The following is a 10,437-nucleotide window of genomic DNA, read 5'->3' on the forward strand; positions in this document are numbered from 1 at the left end:
CACACACAAAAATATTGTAAATATTACAGCAGGAGGGTCTGGGAAGTATGACTGTCAGACACCGTGCACTCCTGATTGTTAGATTTTTGGCTTCTCGAATACGCAGCAGTTTGAATTCTCAGCATTGGTTCTTAACTTGAACAAATACAATCATACGGCGGCACCTTGATTAACCAGGTAAAACAGTGACCAGATCTCACTTTCTCTTACAGGTTACAATCCGGATGATGATTACACAAGGCAACATGCAGCTCAAGGAGTTAGAAAGAACACTTGCTTTAGCAAAATCTTAACTATAGCATTATCCTGAAAGATTTCCAAGGTCTCCATGTGTTTTTTGAGCTTATGCTCAACAACAGGCAGCCCAAAGTCAAGTCAAACTGTATGTCCAGCACTCCAGCAGAGTATCAGAACGTGGAGCATGGCATGTCACAGAGGGCAAAGAAAAGCCGCATTGGAACCATTTCCTTAGCTCTGAAAAACATACCCTGTATTTTGAAAATGTTTCTGGATTTGTCAGCAGTTTTTATAAGAAGCAAAAACCAGTACAAGAAACGGTCAATTAGCACAGTGGTCGGCAAACTGCGGCCCCTTGAGTGTGGCTCTTCCACAAGATACCACGTGCGGGCACGCACGTACAGTGCGATTGAAACTTCGTGGCCACACTCAAGGGGCCAAAGAGCCACAGTTTGCTGACCACTGAATTAGCACATAAAAAAAATACTCAACACCATTATTCATCAGGGAAATGCAAATCAAAACCACAATGAGATACTACACATCCACCACATGCACTAGAATGGCTGTAATCAAAAAGGGAGATAACTACTAATGGGGCAGATGTGGAGAAATCAGAACCCTCATCTACTGCTGGTGGGGGCAGAAAATAGAGCAGCTGCTTTGGAAAACAGACTGTCAGCTCCCCAAAGGTTAAACATAGTTACTTGATTCAGCAGGTTCACTCCTAGGTTGCAACCAACAAAACTAAAAACACATGTCTACAAAACACATGTACACAAATGTTCATAGCAGCATTATTTCAGAATAGCCCAAACAATCCAAATGCCCACCAACTGATAAACAAGTAAATAAAAAATGTGGTATATCTATACAATAAAACATTCGGCAATAAAAAGGAGTGAAGTACTGATAAGTGCTACACGAATGAACCTTGAAAACACTAAAAGAGGCCAGTCACAAAGGATCACATATTGTTTGATCCCGTTTATAGGAAATGTGTGGGATAGGTAGAAAGATCAGTGGTTGCTAGGGCTCTGGATGTAATGGAGAGTAACTGGATATGGGGTTTCTTGTTGGGGTGATGAAAACATTGTAAAGTTAGGTTTTGGTTGCATAACTCTGAATATACTAAAACCCATGAAAATGTATATTTTATATGTATCCTATGTGAATTATAAAGCTGTTCCTTTTCATTTTTAAAAATTAAAATATAATTGGCATATAACATTGTGTAAGTCAATGAAGCTGTTTTGGAAAACAGTATGACAGGTAGGATTGGGGGTGTACTGACCTCAGGAGATAGCCTGGAACGTCCTTGAAAAATCCTCCTGTATTATCCCTCACGGTGGTGGAGGTTTGTTCTGCAGATGTGTCATGATCTGATACTGAAAAAGATCACCACTGGGAATCCAGATCTTTGTTGAAGAGAAAGGAGAAAGAGAACCTTAGTAAGTACCTTGAACACCAAAAGAAGAGGCAACTTCTGGATGAAACTAATGCAATTACCTTAACATCCATGTAGAAGTAGCACAATAAATCACTAGGGAAGGTCTTCAGTGCAGTAGGTTCTCCAGTGACAGGAAAAAAAACAAAGAGCTTAAAGAATACATCAGAGAAAGACATGGACTTCAGAACACTTTTGAAAGAGACCAAATGTATAACAGGTAATATAGTCAAAGTGAGTTTGTGGTAAGAGGCTGGGACCAGCAGTCCTGCAGCCTGAAGTCCTCTGTTCATCTACAGAACAGGTCTAAAAAATTAATCCAAGAATCTGACCAGCCCCTGAAAGATATAGAGAAAATTACGCAGAAAGACAAACAGTGTTTAGTATTGGACTGTGCCAGAGGAGAGGCCTAGCTGATGGTGGCATATGTCAATGGCCTGCACAGCCAGGGTCCACCTCCATGTCCCACAGCCTCAGAGCTCATAAGACCAAATATTTCTGCATACTCTGCCACAGGGTAATCTGCTAATTCAAAATGCTTTCATGAGACAATTTTTAGATTTTATAAAGATGTGCACTGGCCAGCCTACTGCAAAGCCATCTGATGAAAAAAGCATTTGTGAACAGTTTCTGAACAGAGAACACATTAAAAATATTCTTTGAGTAGCATGATGGACATACATACTCAAGTATAGGCTGTCCCTAGAAAACCTAAAATCTCACAAAGCTAAAAACCATCCGTTGAAGTTGTGAGGAAGTCAGTGACTTGCTGTTCTTCCCAGCAGTGGTGTATATGGAAGATGTAAGAGCGTTTGTGGTTTGAATTTGCAAGATGCAAATACCAAAGACTTAAAGAAAACCAAACCTGTAGTTTGTTTGTTTTTTAAAATCGGTAAAACACAAATCTTAATTCTTACCTTCCAGAAGCTAAGATTATTATAACTGACAAGCTTTTACTTTCATTTCTACAGAACAGTTTAATTTTATTAGTTCACTTACATGCTTTGAATATTCCCCCTGAATTATAGGTCAAGTCTGTTGTTTAGCCTAAGATTTATTTAGCAATTTCTCCTCACATATGAAATGATGGTCATTAAGAAAGATGTTGGCCAGAACAGAACTGCTGGTGAAGTACATTTTATTCATCATCTTTATCAGTGTTCTGATAAAGACAAGTTACCTTCCTGGGTATGTTCCCTGTAAACTACACTCTTGTTGGAATGTGCAAGTCTTGTTCCTAATGTTTAATTTTAAGAAGTTTGAATGTTCAGTTTATGTATTTGAATAAATCTTTATATTAAAAAATTTTAATACAAAAGCTTTCTAGCATATGAGAAGTGGCTAAGGCTATTTCTTATTTAGCATATTGACTGTCCCGGTGTCACTGCCCCCTTTTAAGTGTGTCAGGTTGGAAATGTTAAACTCTTGGCATGGCAATGCTATGAATGTGCCTGCAGAGTCACAGGACTTTAAAGGTTGAGGACAGCAGAATGTATTTCCTGGTGTAGGTATTACTGCAGTCATGCCAACAGACACAGGAGAGCTGAGAGGCAGAGACCCATACTTACCTAAATTATCTCTCTTTCATGAAGGAAGGAAAATGCTAGTAAAATAAAAACAAAAGGAAGCTGCTCACATCTACTTTGAAAACAAAATTAGGATTATGTAGAATAAGATCCAAACAGAATACAAAGCAAATCGTCACTCTGTGCCAAACTAGAAATCACCTTGAGCTACTTCCTTCCCTGAGTCAGGCAGTTGAGAAATTATACTAGAATTAAGTTAATTATTTGTTTACTGAGAAGAGTGAATCACTTTACCCACTCTATTTTGTATTAAAAAAGTGCTGTGCTGTACTGTGTCTTGCTTTTGTGTTATTAATTTAAATTAATATATTCACATTTATAGTCATAATATTTGACTTACTATATAGGAAACGCATATTTCCCTTTAAAAACATAACAAAATACATTTTTAATGTTTTTTCTTATTCATAAGATGTATTCTAAAAATGTCATTAGCTTTTTAAAACTGGCTTGTCTTTTAAATCTTAATTGGCTTTTATATCACAAGATGAATTATACTTAGCTTTTAGGAACTATTTGTTAGTAAAAAAAAAATGTTATCTTTGTCTGCATAAAATGACAAGTAATGTTATCCTCCTTCTTTGTTCAGTATTTTCCAAAAGGTCAACAGTTTAAATAAAACATTTGTTTAAGCTCACACTGAGAAATCTTTCCATGTTACAACAGGCTTTTTAAAAATATTTTTTTCATGCAGTTCACCTGATCTCTACTTTAAAGCAGATGTGTTTAAACTACACTTTTATGGAAACATGGTGAAGTGTGGTTGAGTGAAGGCACTCTTTCAGGAATCATAAAACTTGGTTAGCTACACAAATGAAAATGTAGGCTAAATATTCACACTTTCATGTTTTAAATAAGGAGTTTCGTATCCATAGTGTTGAGAACCAAGTCTCATGCTTGGAAGTAACAGAAATTCAAGGTGATAAAAATGTTAAATATGTTGTTTATATTACATATCATAAATAGAAGACCACATACCTCTCAAGCATCAATGCTTGACTGAAAAAAGAGGGTATAACATGAAAAGATCACTTCCTTTATTTTGGGCTCCCAAAGTCAAAGGTAAGATTAGAACTGGTATTCAGTCTATCACAAATATTACTATACTCAAATGCAATAATGCACTAACAACAGCAAAAAACAGCAACACTGCAATACTGCATAACTTTTATGTATTTTACATCACTTTCCCCACAGCCACTGAAGGTTCCAGCCTCAGTCTGAAACACGACCTACATGACCAGCTATAAATAGTTAATAGTTCTGCTTCTTTGGAAAAGTACTGTTGTGGCATTTGCTCATTTTAGTAGATAGCACAAGGTAAAAATAAGAAAAACCACATCGGACCCACAGCTGAGTTTTTTGACAATAAGGAACAAAAACAGACCAAACGCAGGTGTGATCAGAGCTACTGGTTTGTCTTGAGAGGCTGCCATCTATCTCTGGGTTAGGAGGCTGATGGCCTGTTCCGTCTCCCAGCCTCTATTACAGGTTTTCCCATCTTTGAGAAACAAGATCTGTGTCCTCTGCAGATGAGGTACATTTGACCTTTTTCATTCCTCCCTGCTCTCGTCCCTAACTGCGGCTTGGATGGAAACAGCCAGCTCACAGTAAGAAGCTGCCTGCTCCTGGTGGGCAGGAGGTACGTAATCAAACTACTTCCCACCAAAGCACGCTATGGTCCGAAGGTGCCACCCAGCGCTACCACCCAGCGCTGTGCTTCTGCACCAAGAACTCGGAACGAGAGAGCACCTCCACAAGCAGCAATCCAGCGCGTCTCCGGGAAGACCGTCTGCCTCACAGCAGCTGAGGAGCAAGACAAGCTCAGGAGCGTGGAAAGAAGCTTGAGAGCATCACATGAATTCCCTACCCAGGTTCGGTCAAGCTGCCCTTTGTCTACATTTATGAGGAATGTTTATATCCACACTGTCACTATTAAGAAAAACAAAAACAACGGTGAGTGTGGCAGGCAAAACCCCCACAAAGGAGCTAAAAACATACCTTGTTTTTTCTGAGTATTTCCATGTCAAGAAGTCATTCTTTTCTCTTTGGCTCAATAAGCAACATTTTATTCAAAATTACAGACAATAGTTACTCAGTTCCTGTGTTTATAGAAATAGAACTGAGGTTTCTGTGCATACATGGAATTTTGAGGAGATGAATATAATCCCACATTCCAAGGGACAAGAAGTCTGAAGATGATTGAATTGAAAGATTCAACACACGGAGCTACTTTTGTAACTTTGTATATTCTTTAGAGCAGAGCAAAACCCTCAGGGCCCCGGAGGCTGGGGAGTGCTGGGGTCTAACTCAGCACAGTCACTGCGAAGCAGTGCGAAAGCTTTTGGGGTGTTTTAATGACAGAACTCAATTAAAAATGAAGTACTTTCAAGAAATGGCCTCATTTCTTTATAAAATACTGATGCATAAACTCAAATTCAGGAAGGTACTCTAAGGTAAATGGGTTTGATTATCAATAGGTTATTGAAGTTTCAGGTAATTGTTATGTGACTCCCTCCCCCGCCCCCCATTAATCTGCTTTAAAAATCACAAGGATTAACAGAAAATATAGTATTTCTATATTTTGGCTGAAAATACAGAAACTGTGATCAAATGGTTTGAATCTTTCTCATCTGTGTTCATTATTAACAAACATTCCAGTGCTATTATCCAATGACTCATTTTTTAAACACACTCTGACTTTTTAAAACATTTTGTTTTAAGTTATACTGGATTTTGTGACATGATGAAAATCTCTTTCTCCTCAGACTCCGTGTGATAAATTTTCACCTGGTTAGAGTGTCAGCACTCTGAGAATTCTGCATCTGAGGGAGGCGTTACCGCATCGCCGTTACCGCTCTTACGGAAAGACACTCTCCTCTAGGCACAGCAGGTGTGTTTACATGAATGATGACTCGATTTAAGTTCACAAGGGATTAACTTTTTTTTTCTTGCTTTTGATTTTTATTATTTTGTACATCCTGAATTTTAGGGTTTAGGTTTACACATCATTGAGTATCTAGGTGGTTCGCTTAATCTGAGCTTTTGAACTTCAGATGAACCTGGGCTGAGGTTTTAAGTTTGTAATGAAACCTGAAACTAAACAAGCTTTCCCTGGTTTCAGTTTAATTGTTGTCGTCTTCATAACGTCAGGGCATAGGAAACGTGTGTGTCTGGCACATTTTAGAAACTAGTGATGTTTTTTAAAGGCAAGTCTGCTATGTGCACTCTAACTGACACTTGGGGCACAGCTATTCTGCAGTTGCTATACCAGAAATCCCCAAGGATCCTTTCTTGAGCCACTTCCCAGGCCCTAATTTTCCTTCTGCACCTTCGTCCTTAGTTTAGCAAGTTCCTCTTCTAAACTTTTGATATGTTCCTTCAGGGTGGCCTTGTCTTGCTGGGCTTTCTGACTGGCTTGGCTTCGTGCTTCTTCAATCTTTCTTTCATACCACTTCTCCATCTGGGTAGCAACAGCCTCAAAAAAATACTGGGTGATCTCCAGAGCTTGGGAGGTGTCTCGAATGTGAGAGGCAGTCTGCTCGCTGCCTGTAGCTGGTGGTGGCTGCCCGCAGGTGGTGCTGGGTGCTGGTGGCTGGGCTCGATGCCTCGTCTGCCCACTTTTCCCGGACTTCTTGGTTTGGGTGCCTCTGTGGACGCAGGGCCCGGCCTGCTGATCGCATCTGGCTGCCTCTTTTAAGGGCAGCAAGGCTGTCTGGACCTTGATGCTCCTCAGTCGGGAGCCTGTGCAGTCGGAGGAGGACAGCTCCTGCTGGAGCCTGTGGGCGGCCGTGGAGCCGAGTCCCTTTTCCTTGGGCCTGACCACCCGAGGGGAAGTGTCAGAAGCTGCGACTGGACCTGCTGTCACCACTGATGGATCCACAGCTGGTTTGGGAAGGAAAACACAAGTCAGAGCGAAGCCACAGGCAGTCACATGGCTGTAGGTCGGCCTCCGGGAGCCCTGAGAGCCCTGCAGACCGACAGCCTTCCCACTCCCCAACCAGCGTGCAGCTGCTGCTCTGCCTTCCTGCCCCTTCTCTCCTGATGACCATCTGGCTTGGCAAGGCTTTCATGGATACTGTGTTAGCCATGCTGGTGGCAGCTAAGCCAAAAAAGGTGCTGGCCTCTCTTTTAGCCTGTCTCAACCCGCTCCGGAAGGCTCCGGGCACCAATCCTGACGGCCAAGGATGGCACAGCTCACCAAGTGTCTCAAAACATACCTGGGCATTTACCAGTGAGAATGAGTATCCCTTTCCACACACAGCCCCAGGAACTGGGTCCCTGAGCAAAGCTCCAATGGGAAAGGCGGTCCCATCCCCTGTTCTCAGAGCTCCACGCCAAGCTCCAGAACTAGTCCTCGCGTGAAAAATCTGCCAGGGATTTTCGCCATTGTCATGAGCATAAAGTAGATAAACCCACAGTCCCAGAGATGGCCTGTGGTAACATAAGACACTCAACATACCAAACCCCCCTGGAAGCCTAATTTCTAAGTCTCTGAATGTCCTTAAAGCTATCACTGTGGGTAATCTCTGTGGCCAATGTAACGATGCTTTGCAGAAGCATCTCTGATCTAGCACCTGAGGCAGCTTTAATACATGATGTGCACTCAACGAGGTTTCACAGAGTTGGATGAAGGTAAAAGGCCAATCACAGAGGAGAAGACGGGGAAGAGGTACCAGGGCAGCTGCTGAGGGGACAGATGTCCATTCATCACCCCTCAGGACGGGGTCCACTCTACACCAACACTGTACCTGAAGCACTTGCTATCAACGATCAAAACAATTCTTTTATTCCTTCATTCCAATATGCTGACCACTTCGATGAGGGAGCTTTACTGCTGCACCGGACCTGGTATACGGCAGTGACACAGCCTGTCCTTGCCCCTACAGGTTGCTCTGCAATCCAGTTTTCCACAGCCCTATCCTATGGGCCGCCTTAGGATGCAGGAGAGAACAAGATTTGGGGGTTTTCATCACCTTTGGGTGGAAGGGCTCTCTCTCTGCATGAGGGTTACCTGTGGAGGACTCACAAGTAGATGGCGTGGATTTAGCCCTAGAGTCTCCCGAAAGCTTCAGTTCCAGACTCTGAATCTTCAACATGCACCAGGTTTTTAATTCATCCACCAAGGACATCTGAAAAGCACCCACAAAATACTCAGGTGAATTTAATCCATGGTTAATGAATAAAGCATCAAGAACGGACTTTTAAACTATAATAGTTGGGAATACCATCTCGACAAGCCCCAACCCTGTGGATAACCCCCCTCCCACAGGCCACACACAACCTCTTTGCTTGCCCTCTATAGATCAGGATTCACCCAACACCCAGGCTGACAGTGTCTATAATCCTCATTAAGTGACTAAGAGCCACCTTCAACTCAAAGACCCAAAGCTTCCCACGTCTTCCCAACTAAGCAGTTCTGCCTGCTTAGGAGCACGGGCGCTCAGACACCGCAAGTGCTCATTTTAGGTCTATTGTCCCGAGTAGACCACACACTCTGAGGGCAGGAACCAGATCTTGTTCAATAGAGGAAGGGCCCAGTGAACACACCACACACAGACGAGCTTCGGGGCAGACGTCACAGTTCCCCCAGCATGTTCCAGGAACTTTTCAGTCCCCACCTGTTGCCGGCATGTTCAGCAACAAACACCAACTGAGCGGCAGGTCCCTTCCTATTGACTTCATCGCCAAGTGATGCAAATGACGTGCTATGTGCTGCAAACCCTTTTAGGGGACCCCGGCCTCTGAGCTTTCAATGATAGGCCTCCGTCTTTTAATTCCAAGGAGAAGTGTGGTAAACCACCAGGTAAGGACTGACAGGTACTGGTTTTCACCTGGCGTTTCTCGCCCTCAAGCTTCTCTGTGTCCGAGTGCTGCTGCAGGCGGCTCAGGCACTCTGTCCTCTCGGCTGAGAGTCGCTCGACCATCAGCTTGTCCAGAACACGCATCTAGGATTCAATGGGCAGAGTGCATGGCTGAGATGACCTAAGGATGGACCCCCGAGGAGGGGACCTGGGGTATCAAACTGGGACCAGAGAGAAGGCAAGCAAACCTCCACCCTCATTCTAGTCCATTTTCAAGCAGTATTCACGGAACTCTCATTTTTCAGAATTCCAATCAGGATTCCATGTAGCCAATGTTTCTTTTTCTCACTTGTTAAAGTCCCTAAGGGGTTTAAGAGATTATGGATATACAGTAATTATAAAATTTAAGCCAATAAAGACCTTGTAGGTAAAAGAATTTCTATAGGTCTCAGAACAGTGTTTCTGTGACTATGATTGAAAAGAAAAACTATTTCTTAAAGTATGGAGCTATTCTCCCCCTTTTATTTATTTATTTATTTTTATTTATTTATGAAAGAGAGGAAGGGAGAGGGAGAGAGAGAAACATCGATCGGCTGCCTCTCACACGAGCCCCAACCAGGGGCAAAGCCTGCCACCCAGGAGAGGGAGAGATAGAAACATCAATGATGAGAGAGGGAATCATTGAATGGCTGCCTCCAGCAAGCCCCATAATGGGGATGAAGCCCGCACCCAGGCATGTGCCCTTGACTTGAATCGAACCTGGGACCCTTCAGTCCGCAGGCCAATGCTCTATCCACCAAGTCAACCCAGCTAGGGCTATTCGCCCCCCCTTTTAAATGTTAGTGGCTGGCCGAAACCGGTTTGGCTCAGTGGATAGAGCGTCGGCCTGCGGACTGAGGGGTCCCAGGTTCGATTCCGGCCAAGGGCATGTACCTGGGTTGCGGGCACATCCCCAGTAGGAGATGTGCAGGAAGCAGCTGATCGATGTTTCTCTCTCATCGATGTTTCTAACTCTCTATCTCTCTCCTTTCTTCTCTGTAAAAAATCAATAAAATGTATTAAAAAAAAAATGTTAGTGGCTGCCTAAGAGGCAGTGAAAGCAGCTGGGTGCTCAGGGCATTTATCCAGCCAGTGCACAAACCCTCCTGGTGCTTCACTAAATATGGCCAAAGCGAGCGTGAGGAAGGCTGTGGAGGGAGTTCAATGGGACTGATCAGAGAAGAAATGGCTGTCACCACCTCTCAATCACATGCCCTCTGGGTCCCCTCTTCATCCTGACACTTCCCACAAGGCCCTAGGGGCCAGGAGGGCTGAACCTTCCCTTTGACAGGGTGGGGTCCCTCAGCCTGGCCTGCGGGATCGG

At 43.2% G+C, this 10,437-nt stretch overlaps 2 protein-coding genes across 9 annotated transcripts in view; one reads left to right on the top strand and one right to left on the bottom strand.

The window, feature by feature from the left end:
• LYRM2 (LYR motif containing 2) overlaps positions 1-637 on the top strand; it is a 1,912-nt gene extending 1,275 nt beyond the window's left edge. The window contains exon 3 of the mRNA XM_006778254.2: positions 213-637. Within this exon, the coding sequence (XP_006778317.1) occupies positions 213-293 (81 nt within the window). The 3' untranslated portion in view covers positions 294-637. The remainder of the gene's footprint in view (positions 1-212) is intronic.
• Positions 1-10,437, bottom strand: part of ANKRD6 (ankyrin repeat domain 6) — a 166,225-nt gene that overhangs the window by 12,555 nt on the left and 143,233 nt on the right. For 7 of the 8 annotated variants that reach the window (XM_006778258.2, XM_006778257.2, XM_006778260.2 and 4 more), the window contains 3 exons: positions 9,105-9,218; positions 8,285-8,402; positions 4,714-7,155 (listed from right to left, as the gene is read on the bottom strand). In XM_006778258.2, coding sequence (XP_006778321.1) covers positions 6,584-7,155; positions 8,285-8,402; positions 9,105-9,218 — 804 coding nt within the window. In that variant the 3' untranslated portion in view covers positions 4,714-6,583. Of the gene's footprint in view, positions 1-1,531; positions 3,288-4,248; positions 7,156-8,284; positions 8,403-9,104; positions 9,219-10,437 lie in introns of those variants that run through there. The other variant, XR_001512234.1, reaches the window with a different exon arrangement.

The sequence above is a fragment of the Myotis davidii genome, unplaced genomic scaffold, assembly GCF_000327345.1.
Source record: "Myotis davidii unplaced genomic scaffold, ASM32734v1 scaffold269, whole genome shotgun sequence".
Lineage (NCBI taxonomy): Eukaryota > Metazoa > Chordata > Mammalia > Chiroptera > Vespertilionidae > Myotis > Myotis davidii.